Source organism: Pectinophora gossypiella, chromosome 11, assembly GCF_024362695.1.
Source record: "Pectinophora gossypiella chromosome 11, ilPecGoss1.1, whole genome shotgun sequence".
Taxonomy (NCBI): Eukaryota; Metazoa; Arthropoda; class Insecta; order Lepidoptera; family Gelechiidae; genus Pectinophora; species Pectinophora gossypiella.
Window position 1 is genome coordinate 16807060 of NC_065414.1, and position 19159 is coordinate 16826218.

At 38.6% G+C, this 19159-nt stretch overlaps 1 protein-coding gene across 4 annotated transcripts in view; it reads left to right on the forward strand.

The window, feature by feature from the left end:
• LOC126370904 (cytochrome b5 reductase 4-like) overlaps positions 1 to 19159 on the forward strand; it is an 81179-nt gene that overhangs the window by 49223 nt on the left and 12797 nt on the right. For all 4 annotated transcript variants that reach the window (XM_050016019.1, XM_050016020.1, XM_050016021.1 and 1 more), the window contains 4 exons: positions 11604 to 11750; positions 14013 to 14081; positions 14175 to 14809; positions 15986 to 16202. In XM_050016019.1, coding sequence (XP_049871976.1) covers positions 11604 to 11750; positions 14013 to 14081; positions 14175 to 14809; positions 15986 to 16202 — 1068 coding nt within the window. The remainder of the gene's footprint in view (positions 1 to 11603; positions 11751 to 14012; positions 14082 to 14174; positions 14810 to 15985; positions 16203 to 19159) is intronic.

A 19159-nucleotide genomic window follows, 5' to 3' on the forward strand; every position in this document is an offset into this window, starting at 1 on the left:
GGTTTTTTCTTCGTGGGTCGGAAGGTCAGACAGGCAGTCGCTTCTGTCAAAAACCGGACCTGTCAAATCTTCAGGTTAGGTAAGCGGACCCCGTGAAAAACGGGATGATTTTGCGTTAGTATGTTTGGTAACACGAACTTAAACATAATCCGATAATGATTCCCGCAGACACCTTAGTACCCGACTGGTGCGAAATTTTCATATCCGCCAAAATTGATATTGCGACGTGTCAGATAAAGGCTTCACATTTGCTCATAATACTTCTTATTCCTAGTGTCTTCACCCGTAATAAGATTTGTATATGATCCTCATGAAATATGCACAATGGAAAATTGAAATTTACGCTCTTATACACATTGAATAGACCTTTACGTAAACCTTACCCTTTCATACTGTGTCATATTTGCAACACGGTAAACGAAAGCTGTATCAATAACAGGTGACATGTTCGTTTCGTCGCTTCGTGAATAAAACATTAGATCAAATTGACGGAGTTCGTTTGTAGAAATACAATTCATATTCCTTTTGATGTGGTAGGTATCCGCTTTACGTTTTATTACTTATTCGTAATAATTCCATAAATGAATAATTGTCGATAAATATCTGTTTTTTATGTATGTATAAAATTGACTAGAATGTCGTAGAAATTACCGAAGAAAAAAACATTTACAAGAAACGCACGCACGTAAGTGTTTTTATAACGGTGGACTGGAACATATCACTAGAGTAAATAGCAATCAAATATACGTAGACTGTAAGCAAAACTTTTTATTTCTTTGTATATTTCTTTGTCTCATGTCGGTTTGTGAGGTAAATGGTTTCATGATATTGTGAGATTAAAATCTGTTATATATTATTTGGAGAAAAATGTTTAAAAATACACAACTTGCACGTATACGCTACAACTTAATTTACGGAAAACCGCTAGCATAATGCCATGACCCGAGATTCAAGCTTCCTTAAAGTTATTAAACTGTTTCGAATTACAGAAGGTAAGTAACTAACTAGGGAATAATGAAGTTATGGAACTCTGATTGTTTGGATTATCTAACTTTATCTATCTATTGTTCATTGCTTCGAAACTATAACGTGTATCTCGAGCCGTTGTGATGAGAATCACACACTTGCTCTGTATCCATGTATGTACGTACCTACATTATATATACCTACACTCGGTGCTCATCCCGTAGTTCTTACAAAAAGGCGAGTCGCATTTCATCTCAGCGCTAGCCAACTGTTTCACGCTTCTAGTCTTTTAAAAGACGCTATAGAAAACGCATTTGCTCTACATTCATCGTGGTTCTTCAGAACTCTATCGAGGTTTTCTTTTGAATCTACATCCATTGAAACGGTGCAAAGCGGAAAATTTCCGGAATAGAATGTAAGAATTCCCGATAACGTTCAATCAGCAGAATGGAGGCAATGTTAGCAGTTTTTGTGAGAGAGGATCCATCATTAGTGCGACCCCTCCCTCACTCCATCAGTACCGAACGCCCCCTAATGATGCTCTTACTTGCAAGAAAGCGTTTACCTATTTTCCCACGCGCTTGCCATCTTGAACAGACAAATTATAAACCTTCTAAGAACATAAACAACACCTTCAAGGCTTATAAAAAGAAAAAGAAAGAGTATACCCTCAGTTGTAAATAACAGAGTTAATGGTGCGAAATTGATATTATTATATTTAAGAGCAAGTGGTACTTGCAAGTTAAATCGAGAAACTTCTCACCCCTTATCTAAAACAGCATCAGTAATTTAAGAGCCACGCTCGGTGTAGCATTCTTAAAATAGGGCAGTGGTTTCCCTCTTTCCTTCCGCCCCGCATTACTCTGTCTGACGCGAGTGAGATGTCGCCCAGAGTAGACTATTTCAAAGCCGTACTACGACTCCTGTCCTCCGCCTCTGAATAGTACTGACAGTTACTGCTGCCCTCTGTCAGGTATATAATAATATGTAATACGTAATTCGTCTTACCTCCATAAACTTTTTACACAGAAACCTATTATTGTAGGTACCTGTACCTACATGGAGTGGGACGAGCAAACATTAGGATCCCTTATGATCGGATTGACAACCTAAACAAACAAGACTGAACAAAGATAAATTTTGTTTGGAAGGGTTTGATAGGAAAATGGTTCTAAATGCTGAATTACATGGATATAAAAACTCACGTCTATGTACCTCCAATCCAGGAGGCACTAGACACTACCTCAAGTTATCGGATGATAAACCTACATGCCTGCAGATACCTTTAATAAATACTATGCCACTTACATCCCCAAACAAGTACGTACCGCACAGTGTTAGTGAAGCAGTAACGAATACTGAGGGGGATGATTCAGACCATGATTCTGAGTTGATATCATGTAGAATTTCCTGTCAGAAATTAAATGACAATTTTAGTGTATTTTTAATTATTTTGAGTTTCATACTTTTGAGACGGAAAATTCCACTTGATATTAACTCAAGAACTCCGAATCATGGTCTGAATCATCCCTGAAAGTTTTCGTTGCGATGTCACTAACACCCGGAATTTTTCGCTTCTTCCATGCGTGGAACGGAACTCAAATATTCTACGCACAGTTTGAAAGTGTCAGAGCCAACGAAAACAAACACCGTTCATAAAATAATCAACTTTGAACTTCTTTTCGGTATCTTTCTTAGGGATTTTGTTATTTCTAACTTCTTTTAGTTTTATTTTTTCTACGCGTTGTTTCACTTTTGTCCCCCTTCTATCTCTTATTTTCTTCCCATATCGTTTATTGCGTTTCACTTGGTAAAGGGCTGGTTACAATTAACCCCATTCATATCAACCCATTCTATCCCCGTTCTACACTTTTGTTGCCTGCTTGTTCTCCTACCATTATCATCTATAAACCATTGTCCATTGTTCATTGTTGTGTAATAGTAAATCTACGTAACTATGTTAATAAGTACTAGAAATCAACTAAGATGTCCGTCGACCAATGAGATAATTAAAGAATCAAGGACGAGTGCTCGCCGCAGGGAATCAAATGACATTAATTTATACAGATAAGCTCAGTAGCGTCATTATCTGTGTAAATTAATGTCATTTGATTCCCTGCGGCGAGCACTCGTCCTTGATTCTTTAATTATCTCATTGGTCGACGGACATCTTAGTTGATTTCTAGTACTTATTAACATAGTTACGTAGATTTACCTCGAATGGTATTATCTACTTAGATGGAAGTATTAATAATAAAAAAAAACACTTTATTGCACACACATACACAAGTATTTAGTGATGACTTATTAACAAACTGAACCTCTGGGCAAGCAAGCAGCAAGTGGTGAAACAGTTCACCACTTGCTGATTCAAAATTCAAAAATATTTATTTCAAAATTGGCTTACAAAGTCAGCGCTTTTAAAACGCCAAAAGTTAAATTACATATTATGTAACTAGCTGTAAAACTACTACCACATCGGAATTTGTATCGCTGAGGGAAAGACGTGGCGAGAAAACCTCCCAGCACAGGGCCCTAGTCCTACTGTTTCATGTTTTCCTTTCTTTTTTGAAATCCAGTTTGTATTACATAATTTAGAAACTTAATACAATGGTATTCCAATTACAGTCGGTGGAAGATAAATATTATATGTACCTAGTGTAGATACAGCTACCAAAAAAAAACCAGAAAAAGTACAGTTTAATCAGAAAATAATATTTTAAGCGTGAACTGCACGTAGGTCAAATCTAAAACACAGATTGGCCCTTGATTCTTGCAGACACCTCCTAATTTTAAGTTATACCCGTCATTTTCTTATCCGCCGAAAAGGAAAATGATGGACGATTGATAACTGTCAATTTTAAAAATGAATAAATTACCCGGGCGAATAAAATAGGCATCCCGCTGATATTCAAACCTGTTTGACATGTGCTGTGGACTTAATTATGTCGGGTTATCGGCCAACATTAAATTCTGGGGGGGAGGGGGGTTTAAGTTTCTTTACGTGTGTTCCATAATTTTTCGGTGGATAAGAAAATGACAGGTATAACTTTATATTAGATGGTATGTATTGGAATCAGCACAGTTGTGTTCATATGGTTTGCGCATTATCATCTACTCGTAAGTCCGATTGTTTGACGTTACAAAACCGAATACGAAAGTAACATCAAACCCTAACCCTCTTTTTGAAGTTATTTCATCGCAATATTATAATATACACTTCCGCATTCATACTCGTATTAGTGAGGATAAATTCAGTGGAGTGTAAGAGTGTGAAGGATGAAAGGAATCTATAAGGAAGGGTCGTCGGGGCCTTACCTTGCCTAAGTATTATTTTGCGATAAATGCTTCCTTTGGCGATACAGGGGCTATCATACGACGCTATGTCATATTATAAATGCTCTTTTATAAGAAACCAGCTTACCGCCCGCGGCTCCATCGGCGACTTCGGTTATCGCGCGCGAGACGTTTCTTTTCCATACCCTTTTCAATCCCTTAGGGGGTGATTTCTAGGATAAACTCTTCTTTTCTAGGTCTCAAATTATCTTCGTATGTACCAAATTTCATGTAGGGTCAGCGCAGTGGTTTGAGCGTGAAAAGGTAACAGACAGAGATTTTAGTACGAATGTAGGGAGCTGCCATTTCTCTTCCCGCTTCATTTATCAGCGGCTTGTTAGCTCAGCAATTTTTACTCCACCACTTTATAAAGTTAACCGCTAGTCTCGGAATATTCAATTTGCAATTTATTTTCAGCGTCAGAACTCAGTTTTTCTTCTAGCTACGCCCGTAGCTTAGAAAATTGATATTGAAATTTTAATATCAGCAAGAAAATTGTATGGTCGGACTCTTTATTATTTTTCAAACACAAGTCAAACATTGGTTTAATTTATATTCTGTCAACTCGTAATTCTTTTAAAAAGCTCTTTCATCGGTTATAGAAGGGTGGAGGAGGCAAGCTTCGATTCATAATGACGTCATTAGATGGCGGCGGGCAGTAAGCCTTGTTGAGAGCTTGAATGCAAGCACTGTCGGCTTACGTCACGAGAGTAAGCACTTAAGGCGAACCTTCTCTAGGAATACTTAGGTGGGCAAATACGTGTCCAAGTTGAAGCCGTCTTTGTAAATACTTATCCCTTGTAACAAGAACGCTCTTATTTTGAAATCATCTAGAAATTTCTACGGTAAGCTATCTTTGTCGTCGTTCGTCTGGTAAGCACGTACTCAGTCACAGCCCCGCGTCGTAACCACAGCAAATGTCTCTCGTAATCACCTTAAGTAAATCTTACCAAACGAATTTACATTCAAAGCACGCAATTTCACAAATGACGTGAAATTCCCACAGGCACAAGTGCCTTAGACCTAATAAACGTCACCTGTAAGATACTTAGTGTGACGCTTTACATCATTTTGCTAAATATATAATTTAGATGAAGCCTGAGGGTCGCGAGAAAATTAACGGGCTCACACCGAGATTAAATAATCAAAGAGGAAAATTCCCGACGTAAATAGCCCTTTATAGACTCGATGATAAAAAGCCCCAGCAAGGTAAATGAGCGTAAATTTAAATAGGTGCCCATTCTACCTTGATATTTGGGAAGGTAAAACCTCTTATTACAAATATTTTAACATTTCTTCCAATTTTGAACCTAATGCAAATTAAAATTGACGACGAAAGCACGAATGACTTAAGCGTACCTGAGATTGACTTGACGAAAATACTGATAATTTAGTAGGTATACTTTTTCTTTTAAGGAATTAATGTTAAACAATAAATCATCGCTAATATGATTTCGTCCTTTTTGAGTGCCAATATTGGAAGGTGCGAATCTTTGTCATTTATTTGTGATGTGATAACACGACTGTTGAATTCCTCAAAAAATTCCGACCTCAACTTTACAGCGGCTTTCTGTCATCAAGTTCCGGGTAGGTAGCAAATTGATATTGGACCGCAACTACATATTACTTTGCGAAGTGCCCATCTCTCTGCTCCGAGCCGTCTTTGAGTAAACCCGGAAAATCCCTTTCTAAGTGCAACGCAAGCACGACTAACGTGAACTCTGATAGAAAAGCTTCTAACACTGAACATACTTTTGTTTTTGCGACCGCACCGTGTTGGGTGTCGAGGTAGCCAAGTTCTAAATGAGGTTTACTAAGCGGCGAAACTGTCTAGCTTAAAAATAGACCCTTACCTAATCATGTACTCGCATCTCGTGCGATGACGTGCTTTGCATCTAGATCGGATGGCTCCCACTCAACTCTAATGCCACCTAAGAGCCACTCCTTCTTACCTACATAGATATCATCGCCACTACTCTAGGTGGTTTGAGATCGATACTCCAATACTGCACCCAGAATCTTATTTATGAAATGGAGATCTTCATTACCGAGTTAACAATACACGTTCAAATATTAGTCTTTGAATGACACAATAGAGTTAAATACACCGACTAAGCTTATCTACTGGAGAACTCTTGAGGATTACAGACAAACATTTCTCACCGTCTACTCCAATTAGGTGGGTATTTGTGTAAGCAGATACGTCCCCTCCAGAATGAAGTGTTATGGTTAGGTAGGTACATGTATATAGACTAAACAGAATATATCAAACAATAGATCCTTCTCGTTACGATGAGCTGCAGCGTCGACATGAAATTTGGCGGTACGGGAGTCGTAAAGATGAATATAATGACATGTTTGTATTATATTAGAATAGTAATGAAAATTAAAGCTTAACATTAACAAAAATTTTCCACAACATTATACGAGACGAAAAAAAAGAAAAATAAGTAATGAAAACAACAATTTCAATTTAAATAAGAGGGTCTCGTAACGCAGTAAAATTCAGAACTCATACTGAATGACCAACGAGCAGAACGACGTTGACCTCACGATTTTAATTATTCGCATTTTAATAACCGAGTCAAAGCCTGGGCATTATGAAGAGCTCTATCTAAAGTCGGTTCTGTCAGCCTGTCTTTACCTATACAACCTATTTGTAACACTTTAAATTGTTCACACAAACTTTGTTAATAAATTGGAGTTGTGGAGCCGCGGCCAGCCTTCTTCAAACGACCAAAGGAGGTCGTCCTTTGAGTCTTGAATTCTTCTAAAAGTTAATTAACTTAAAATCTACCTTAGACTAATATAGTTAAATTCAGTTTCTCGCAAAGTCATCATCGGTTCCGCTCAGCGACATTAATTGAATTTGTTTGGTTAGGTTAAGATTTTAGGAAATTGGAAAATATTTACAATATTTTACTCCTGTTGCGAAATGTGTAGTGAAATTTTATTAACATCAAACCATTGCTCGCTAAACCTTTTTGTGAAGCATGAAAAACCAATTTATTTTTTTTTTAGTAGCTTCTGAAGGCAGTTCAGCAGAGAGTCGTACGTGCTGGCTGAAATTGTACGTGTCGCCACGACACAGTCGACATCAAAAATAAGCGGAAATGAACATCGGCAATTACGTAGACTTTGATCTCAATTACATCTAATACACTTAGCGCTCCCGTGGACCGAATATAATGTTTGCCAAGCAAATATCACACACGAAGTCGATTCAAGTTTACCAATATTGATTCCTTAGGGTGGGAGTTCGGTGGAGCCCTACTCATTACTTATACAAGCTGACTGGCACAAACACATTACATAAATCATGTTGCTGCGGTTCTTGTTGCTTCGATACTGTGCTGCGGTTTCCACCTCCAGAGAACAAAAATGCTCGTACGTAAATGCAAGGTACCTAAACATTTTTTCGCTTACAGAATTACAATGTACGATCACGAGTATGTTTAGAGTAGAGCAGAGTCCATTGAACTATTACCCTTTAGGGTGGTAATTGGTTTTATTTGAAATTAATCGTCTAACTCTTCTTGGTAAATTTGCTGCCCTGCGAACTCTATGAACTCTTCTCATACATACATAAACTCACGCCTATTTTCCACCGGGATAAGCAGAGACTATGGAATTCTATTTGCTTCGATCCTGATATACTTCTCTTGCTTCCTCCACATTCATCAACCGTTTAATACACGCACTTCACAAATATTTCATTTTCACTTCAGAAATAAAACAAATCTTCGAAAATATGTTCAATATCTGTTAATATTTAAACTGGTTTACTGAGTTGCGTCTTTTCAATTCTATTTTAGGAGTAAGCTTCTCTTGGTTTTAACTAACCACGAACAAGTCAAAAGGTGCTTTGTGCCTAAATTTGTTCGAAACAAACTTGAATTTTGTGCCTAATGAAAGAGGGGCGAGACCGTTAGAAGTTCAGGGCCAAAGGGCTAGACTGCCTATTACCCTACAATGGGTTGGCGAGGCTTCGGTTTGAATGCCTGAAGTCACAAGTTGTATGAGAGGAAAACTTTCCCATAGCTACAACTTTCACTCTTTCCCTAATGGACTGCCAAGTGCGGTTGCTATGGAAACGTAATTACACTCTCGTACAGTCGTAAATGCAGAATATATTATGTTATCTCGTCATTTATTTTCGTAACTACCAAATATTTTAAGACGGTACCCTGTACGAGAATTAAGACAGTTTAATAAATTGAAACGTTCTCGAAACTTTTTAATTTAATACGACAATCCGCTTAACCAGAAGAAATTCAAAAGATTAAAAGTCAAGGACATCAACTTTGACGAAAGAGTCAATATTAAATGAAAGCTTGTTTCGGGTTGATCGTCGAATACCTGATTTTATTTGGAAGAAAATCAAAGATGGCCCATTGGGTCGTCTGATTGGCATCGACCAAAAACTTCGAAGGCCATCGATGAAACTTGAGTGATCGTTATTGATTGATTTGTTCCCAGTGGTATTCTTTTGTTCGTGGATAAGTTAGAGGATTTGATGTGTTTGTTGTTGAACATTGTTACGTAACATCAAACATGAGACGAGCCCAAAGTGATTTATTTTGTGCAAAGTTATTTAAGTAAACTAAGTGTTAGAGAAACGAGTTCTGAGAATATGTGGTGTTTCAGGGGCAATATTAGTTAACCTAATATAAAGGTTATCGACCATCATAGACGGCACCTATCACGTTGGTCTATCAAAAAGCTTGGTGAAGTGTGGATACTTAGTTCATCGTGCGATGGATGGACTTCTGACTATGAATTGGGAATATAGGCGTGAACTTACATTGTGTGTTTTTTCATTAACAGTATTTGCGGACCGATACGACCTTCAAACCTTCAAAAAAAGAGCATACTCCTATTGTGACCCCTCTGGTGTTGCGAATGTATGGGCGACGGTAATTGCTGACCATCAGGCGATCCATCTGCTCGTTAGCCTCTATTTTATAAAAAACATCTTATTTTAAATTGTACGGTCATTTTCAATACAAAGATATACCTACTTATGTAAGTATTTTACCTTAAACCAATGACTTCAATTGGTTTTCGAATCCATGTTTGGATCATAAATTATTATCACTGCTCGGCGGTGTATGAAAACATCGTGAGGAAACGCACATTCCCGAGAAATGCATTTTCGGAGGTATGTGACCTAACCTGTATTGGGGTGGTTTTCCCTTAGGGGGTTTGGAAGGTTGCAGTCGCTTCTGTTAAATACCGGACTTGTCAAATCTTTAGGTTAGGTAAGCGGACCCCGTGAAAAACGGGATAACGGTAGGGAGATGATGAAGTTACTACCCAGTCAGGAGGATTTCAATACTCCAGAGTCCAGATTGATCCTCAAGTTTTACTTAAAGTCGTACCATAAAAATACCCGCGGCTAACTTTTCAAGTCATAAAAATATTCAGGGTAGCGTCTGAGCTCGTTCTTCATTGATATTGATGTCGAGAACTTTTTATTTACTTTGCAATTTCTTCGTCGTCGCTATGACTCATTTCATGGAAAAATTCCAACAATTTTTATTGGAAGAAATATATATTTTTTTATTTAATTAACAAACAATTTCAATTAATTTCTAAAATTTCCGCTCCGTCAGGGATAGCAGTCTGACCTTTATGTATATAGATATAGGTATGCCAGTGCGACAAAATTTTTCAAGGAATAATTCCAACATGTTTTATTATTTATTTACAGAGTAATTTAATGCGTATGGCGTGAAAACAATATATAAACTAGATAAAAAAGAAAAACAAGACTATAAACAACAAAAACAAGTAGTCCACGAAAAATTGTACAACATTTTATATTGGAATAAAATTCTTTGTTCAGCACGACGTAACAAATTTAATATCTTTACTTAATAATGTGGTAAACAAACTACAAAGAAATACTCTTTGTACCAAGATAAAAGTTTATTTTTTAATATGTAGCGTTAGGTGGTTTCTCGATAAACTTATCTCGTTAATTAAATTAAACTCTATTGATTTCTATTGTACCTTCTAGGGACACAGAGAGCATTGCTGATACAATAGGTAGATATGGTTGAACTTAAACTTGGTTATGCTATTCTCGTGTAATTAATTTAAAATATGATTTTACAAAAGAGCTTACATTAAATAATAACAATATTCCAACTGTAGAAGTCTTCTCCTGCAGAGTGTGCGCTAGAATTTGCCGCTTCAGAATCGACTTGCACAGCCATGAAAAGTGCATCACTTCGCGACAATGACAGTTATGAATCGTCTGAAACAAACGTATGAGGCCTATAATGAAATAATAATATTTAAAATACAATGAAAGTGGGAAACATTCCACGTTACTTATGGATTACAGCACATATATTTTGATGTCTAATTTAGACGCTATTAAGCTGCTAATTACTAGCTTTTGAGTATGTTTTCCTTCGAATATTATTATAAAAGCATTCTCTTTAGGCATCCCAGAGACGACAAAGCAGTGGACGTTGTACATCTCTCTCGTCACTAGCAAAAAAAAAGCCAGCTAGAAAAAATCTCTTTGTTTAGAGATAAGCTTACCTGTACTGTCCGTTTTCTTTGTTCTTTTTGTCTGTTTTATATATAGTGGACAAATAAATAAGTACATGAAGGTTATTGTTAGGCCGGGATGAACGTGTTAACCATTACACCACCGGGTCCTCCTGTCCACGCGAAATTTTTCGATCTATGTATCGTCATTAAACCCACGCTGGCGCTATATATCTAAAATATTGGTGCTGATTCCTGTAGACACAATCTAATTTTATTTTAAGTTATATCTGTCATTTTCTTATCCGCCGAAAAGGAAAGGGACGGGTAATAGACAAGCATTAAATTTATGGAACACACGTCAATTTTAAGCATAATCAAAAACAACCCTATAAAATTTTTACATTGGCTAATAACCCGACACAATTAAATTGACAGCACACGTCAGACGGCTTGTGTCCTTTATGATTCGTCCGGGTTATTCATTCATTTACTCATTCTTCCTAAAATTAAGAGCTGTCATTCATCCGTCCCTTTCCTTTTCGGTGGATAAGAAAATAACAGGTATAACTTAAAGTAAAATTAGGAGGTGTCTGCAGGAATCGGGGCCATTGAGTACATATATTTCCATATATTAATTACAAGTAGATCACGCTCGTCCCGGCTTGACAAGAGCTGCGGGTTCAAGTACCGTCCGAGTTAGATTTTTTTGGTCTATTTTTTTTCTTTGTGAGTTTCTCTAAGCACGGGTGAGTGTTATAATATAAAAAAACCATAAAGTTTGTTGTTTGTTACAGGCAACCCTCGCAACAAATGCGCGCTGCAGCCGGGACACAGCCTGATGGACTGGATCCGGCTGGGCAATTCGGGCAAGGACCTCACCGGCGTCGGCGGTCGCGTACGACCCGTCTCGCCTGCTGAATTAGCCGCGCATAACACGCAGAGTACGTCTTACTATTAGCACACCCCGGACACCTTATACAAAAAACCTCGTTTTACACAGACACTACACATTGACGTTATCGCACATCTGAAGCGCATTTGAACATAAAGTAAAACCAAGCGGGGTGAGGTAAACCCAGCTCAGCCGCTGGTGGGGAGCGGAGAGTTGCCGTTCCATACGTAGTATTATTCCTTATTCGATGCTATTAGTGTTAAATGATTATATAACAGAAACAGACTATATACGTTTCACTGCTAGGCACAGACTCTTCAATCAACCGGAGGGAGTATGGAGCATACTCCACCACACTGTTGTCCACGGGCTGTGAAGATGTTTTTAGCCGGCTAATAGCCGGTTTTAACGTGCCCTCCGAAGCACGGAATCTTACTTTTTCGGACAATCTGGTAATTCAAGCGTCCAATATCCGTACCAAACAAAGGACAGTCTCACATAGTGATTTCGGCAATGTCCCCATCGGGAATCGAACCCGGACTTCCAGTTTGTGAGCCCAACGCTATAACCACTACACAGAGGCTACCTACTAGATACGAGTATTGGCGTGGTGCCGGCAACGAGTCTGAAAACAAACGGAGCTTTCTATTGTCACGAAAGCCCGCGGAGAAACATAAGCCCTGTACTAATGGGTTTACAGGCTCGTGCATAAACTAACACCTATATTCCATCTCTTTCTAATTTTTATCCTGTTTTCACTCAGACGATTCACAGCATTATGACCACAATAAATTCATCCTAATGATAATTATGGTAACGATGTGGTGTTTGGTGAAACGTACGAAATAAAGGCGTGACCACTTCAACCTTTACAAAATGACATTGCACGATCGATTGTCATGAACATCGTAATTGCTCTTCATTGGAAGCAATTAACTAGTTTTATATCATAATTAGCTATGATTTTTTTGTTTAGATTAGATAGATAGATAAAATCTTTATTTCTTTATTACGTAACCATTAGTCTTCTTCTTCTATCGTGTGGATTGTGTGGTAGTTCAGCAACCCCATCAATCCTAGTATCAGGGTAACAATTGAGCCGCCAAAGGCCCATGACATGACTCATGTAACGACTAAGTACTAACTTACATCATTAAGTAGTAACTGGGCTTAACGTGCTTTCCAAACTTTCGTTTCGTACGTTTCGTAATAGTAATCAGGTGATCAGCCGGTAATGTCCTAACCAAACTAGGGACCACAAAGTGATTTTTGTGATATGTACCCACCGGGACTCGAACCCGGGACCTCCGAACCGTGAGCCCAGCGCTCACTGGACCACGGAGGCCGTTAACAATTAGTAACATAGATATTATACCTATACCTAAATACACTGCATTGGAGGGATAGGTAGACCCTGTCAGTAATGGCTATCGACGCATGCGAGACCTTAAGATGAACAGAGGCAGATGGGTAAAGGTTATACTTAGTACTACTTATAGACTGTTTCTCTTGTGATTCGACTTAAAATTATAACTGTATGCATCCGATGTAAAATCAAGTAGTACGTAGTATCAAGTAGTATTTAGTAACATAAATAAACTGCTCATCAAATCTTATTGCTGTGTGTAAGCTACCTCATTTACTTAAAAGGGTATAATATGAAGCATTATGCTTGGGTTGGTGAAGGTTTTTCATGTATTAATTCCCGAAAAATGTGAGCCTTGGTTGCTCAGTTTGTAGAACGCTTGCCTCTCACTTTGAGGTCGCAGGTTCGAATCCATCACAAACCTAAACCAATGATTTTCGAAATTGTTTTCGTTCATGTTTGGATCATAAATTATTACCACGTGCTCAGCGGTGAAGGAAAACATCGTGAGGAAACCCACATTCCCGAGGTATATGACCTAACATGGATTGGGCTGATTTTTCCTTCGCGGGTTGGAAGGTCAGACAGACAGTCGCTTCGGTAAAAAACCGAACCTGTCAAATCATCAGATTAGGTAAGCGGGCCCTGTGAAAAATAGGATAATGCTAGGGGGATGAATCACCGAAAAATGTGCTCGAAGAATGCTCACAGTACCGTCCTTGTCTAACAATGCAGAGCTTTACATAGTTAATGGTTTTTGATCAATAGGCGCAACTGGGTTACGATAGCCATAGGTAGATGTATCATTGAATATTTAAAGTTCGTTCACTCTAGCCGACTTTGTACAGCAAAAGACACAAGAATTTGTTATTCTTCTTTAGTTTATTTTTACGTCCTTAACGTGGTTGTCACATGCAGTTGAGTTAATGTAAATCTTTGTTACAGAGGACGCCTGGTTAGCCATTCGAGGTCGAGTCTACAATATTACACATTATTTGCCTTATCATCCTGGAGGTAAGTTTTATAATAAATTAGTAGTAAATATACGCACCTAATGCTGACTCTGAAAATATGTAGTTATTTAATAGTGTTATGTATTTTCCCTAGGACCCGAAGAACTGATGCGTGGAGCGGGTATGGATGCAACTCAATTGTTCGACAAAGTCCATCCTTGGGTCAACTACGACTCGCTCCTAGCAAAATGTCTCATCGGCCCCCTCCGCTTCGACCTGCCAGAAGCAGATGAAATATTCGACTCCAATCCTTCCCCAAAATCCGACCGCCTAAGAGAACCGTCTAAAGCACAAGAATTAGTCAGAAAATCTATGGAGAACTTAGCCAATTGCATAACTCCCGTTAGAAAAAGAATAACTTCAAAAAGTGATGAGAATGTCAAAGGAAATAGTCCGCCCAGTAAAATAATGCAAAGTTTGATTCAGTCGAGCGACCTGCCAGTGTCTATTAGCCGGAGAGCAGCGTCGAGTCCTGTCAAAACGGCAGGCAAAACTTGCGACTTGCCGCCGTCACTGCGGTATGATTGGATCCAGACGTCGACCAAGTTAACGATATCGGTGTACACGGGCCCGCTGGCCAACCCGGGCGGTTGTGCCCGGATTCACGACGGAGTGCTCTTAATCGAAGTAGCGACAGATGGCTGGCTCCGGACGATTAAATTGGTGCCTGAGGCGAAATTGCAGGAACCATTACAGCTGCGAACGTTCACGGAGAGCGGGAAAATAGAAGTACGTATATTTTGCTTAAATCGGATACCGTATTTACTGTCTACGGATACCTATTGCGGTTTGCAAATACTGTGCTCAATCACTGAACTATTTCTACAAATTGAAATCTCCACATTCGTGATGTCAGGATTTAGGTAGTGATCCACATACTGCGACCGTGTCTCTACATTTTCGGTCGGATTGTGGATATTGGAAGCGAAACAATTTTATATCAATTTAGAAACCCCAAACGCGATTACGATATTTCCTCGAGTTGAAATTTAATATCGACATCGTCTCCCGTTTAAGATCTTAATAGATAGCTTTAAAAATATACCTAAGAGGAAATAAACCTCTTTTAGAAATGGTGTTTATAATATTTTCTCCTGCAAACGGCACGTGTATTATCAGCATAAATGATTCGAAATGCATTTTAATGATCGAATGATGATGAATCAATGAATTAATCCCATTGCTTTATCGTTGTATTGTGAATACCAAACTTATCCACATCAAATTGGTTTAGACCGGTAGGTATCGTGTTTTATCTCTATTTTATGTCAAAGCCTTAAAGCTCAAGGCTTTACTAAAGTTTGGACGATGCATCGTTTCTGTCGGCCGAGATAAACGACTACTTACGACAACAATAAAAGAGTATAATGTGTCTCTAACTATTTCGGTATAAACCAACTCAAGGCTGATAAGTTTGGGTACCTACATCCTTATAGCTGTTACCTACGCGTTGTGGATTTGTAGCGTGTGTGTTAAATGCACATACATACAAACAAATCTCGTTCCTTACTTTTAAAAAATATCTCAGTGTTCTGATTTATTAATTACTGGGGCGTTAAAAAGGCCACATCGAAGCCATTAATCTAAAAAAGCAATATTGCTTTTTTGACATTTGTTTGCAGTGCACACTTACTTTTATTTATTTATTTGTACACAATAAAACAGACACAAGAAACATACAAAGAAAACAGATAGTACAGGCAAGCTTATCTCTAAACAAAGAGATTTCTTCCAGCTGACCTACGTGACAAGAGAGACTTTCAACGTATAATATTATATAGATAGACATACATACTCAATTTGTCAAATTGCAATATTGCTTTCTTAGATGAATTGCTTCAATGTGGCCTTTTTAACCCCCCCTCCCCCCCCCTGTACTAATAAAGCTAAATGCGTATTTCACAGGTAATAGCCCAAAAAGAAGAGGCGGGTGTTTGGAAGAGCTGCGGCGAAGCGGCGTTAGGGACGCCGACAAAAGTGTCGTCTCCCCGGACAGTAGAGTGTCGCGTGGTGGACGTGGGACGCGTGTCGCACGACACGTTACTACTCGCTGTCACGCCGCGGGCAGGGCCCGTCGTAGTGCCACTTGGTAGCCACGTCTGCGTGCATCGGAGGATAGCAGGTGAGACATCTATATTCTAACAAGGTGGCGCGTGGTGGACCTGTGCCACGTGCTGCATGACACGTTACTACTCGCTGTCACGTGTCGCTGGGTAGCCCACGCGTGAGTACAATCGAAGAGTGCAGTTGAGTTTCAGGACGTTATAACAAAAATGTAGGTATGGACGATCCCTGACAATCCCTGTTGTGTACCAAACCAGAGATTTAGAAGCGAACCTTTCGCCGAGGTAAAAATGAGGGCTTTGCCTGTGTAAACACTGTTGACAATACATAGGTTTTATTCTCCAACGCATAAAGTAATCAAGCGATGTCAAGTAACTAGCTATCGTCTGCCGAATACATGTTATGGTGCCATTTAGGCATCACGCATAGGTATGTATGTGTATCAAGTAATAGCAGACGAGAAAGGCATGCCTGCATTGCTCCAGTACAATACGTGATGCGCTTGAATTATTATCGTATTGCCTTGGCATCATGTCTGTGTACGTACCTATATCAATTGTATAGCGAGCAAAACATGCCCCAGAGTAACAAGCCGTATACAGACAGATGTCGCACGATATGACGTCACAGGCTGATGCGCCTCGTGCCGAGTTCTTGTCACATACATACAATTATATAAACTCACGCTTGTGATATCGTTACGATGTCACTAAACCCTGTATAATAATCTATCATCCTATATATATATATATATATATATATATATATATATATAGGTTGTCTATATCATTTATAAGATATAATGTGTACTAAATATCATGTCACTCTGTCTGGCGACCTCCGTGGTCCAGTGGTTGAGCATTGGGCTCACGATCCGGAGGTCCCGGTTTCGAATCCCGGTGGGGACATATCACAGAAATCACTATGTGATCCCTAGTTTGGTTAGGACATTACAGGCTGATCACCTGATTGTCCAAAAAGTAAGATGATCCGTGCTTCGGAAGGCACGTTAAGCCGTTGGTCCCGGTTACTATTTACTGATGTGAGTAAGTAGTCGTTACATGAGCCATGTCAGGGGCCTTTGGCGGTTCAATAATAACCCTGACACCAGGGTTGATGAGGTTGGTAATTCACCTCACAACCCACACGAAATAGATCATGTCACTAGGTCACCTACATGATATAGCTATTACTCGTCAATAACTAATCGTCTCCCGGATCACTAATCCCATATCTGCGCGGATATTAGGAAGAGCTTCGTGACTAATTTCATTCCAATCACACCACTCAAACTAGATTTAAACCTACAAATTGATTTAAGATTGAATTCTGAGGTGAGATTTACATAATCTAATAGGTTTCGATAACATTTTACAGCATAATTAAAACTTAGAGGCATTCCGTTAGACAGAGTGTTACCTAGGTATAAGTTATGACACGACAGAACAGAACATGATGGGATATCTTCAGTGTTTTTAGATGAAATGCTTCAATGTGGCCTTTTAGACCTTCGATCAGATAATGTCGACACCTGTTTATACCAGAGAACTGACAAGTTTCTGGCAACCAATTGATGGCTAAATAACCACATTAATAGAGCAAAGAAGATGGCAGCCAAGCAGTAGATTTAAAACGGTACCAAAACTATTCCTGGGGGGGTAAAATGGCCACATCGAAGCAATTCATCTAAGAAAGCAATGTTGCAATTTGACATTTGCGAATATAATAGTAAGTGCGCAATGCAATAAATGTCAATGTGGCCATTTGAACCCCCCTGATTTGCTGATCATCGCCGCCCTTTTGGTAATTTAGTCCTAATATACTTACATAATGATGAACCATTATAGTGACAGCGAAACTATATTAAGTTCATCCCTTTGCCTATAATAGGTCCATTACGTTAGAAGGGATCGTTAATTGGAACTCAGGCCACAGAAATAGTCCTTATGTATGTAACCATAAATCAATGATAGCCGTATCGTGGACATAGATAGCAAATGGCATAACAGTGAGTTCCATGTCCGGATAGGAGATGAAAAGAAACGCCTAAGGGTTAATTAATAAAAAGGACATACCTATTTTTATTATTATTTATCATAAAACTGGCTCCGATTCTTGCAGACACATCCTGATTTTGTTTTGTTACCTGTCATTTTCTTATCCGCCGAAAAGGAAAGAGACGGATGATTGACAACTGTTTATTTTAAAATGAATGAGTTACCCGGGCGAATAAAATAGGCATATCGCCTATATAGGCAACCCGTTTGACGAGTACTGTCAACTTAATTCTCTCGGGTTTTTGGCCAATGTAATATTTTGGAAGGGTTTTATTATCTCCACTATCATACACAGAGAGAGATAGAGAGAAAATATTTATTCATCAACTTGTGACACATTACATACAGAGCAATCACAAATAAATGTAGATGCAGAAGCAGAATCAGAGATGAACTCAGTATTGTCTCCATTTCCGAAGAACCAGAGGCTGTTTTTCAGTGGCTTCTTAATGTTCTCCGTCTGCTGGACCCCAGAAAGTAATTACAAAAGAAAGTATTACAATCACATTACATTGTACCAATATTATTTATATACTGCATAGTCGTATTCGGTATTCTATTACTTAATTAAAAAAGAACTTATTTTACATGCTAAAAACTTAAACAAACTCTTATACAGCTATGAAAACACGGGCAACAAAAAAGAGACGATATTTAATACGTAAACACAATACATCTAAATCGATGTTAAACTTGAAAGAGGCAAAAGCAGTTTGCGCGGATATTGCGAGGGGTCACTTTGCATACGTTCTTTCCACCGAGAAAGATTGATACAGCTTGAGTTATGGAGATGTATCGTCGCAGAAGATTGAAAAAGTTACTCGTGAGAAACTAAGAGTTTTTCTTATAGTGCGATTAAAAGTCAATTTAGGCTAATGTTCTTTTTTTGAAATAAGATTACCTACTATATTGCGTTCAATTTCATTTATTCCGTAAACAATATACTTGTCTTAAAAAT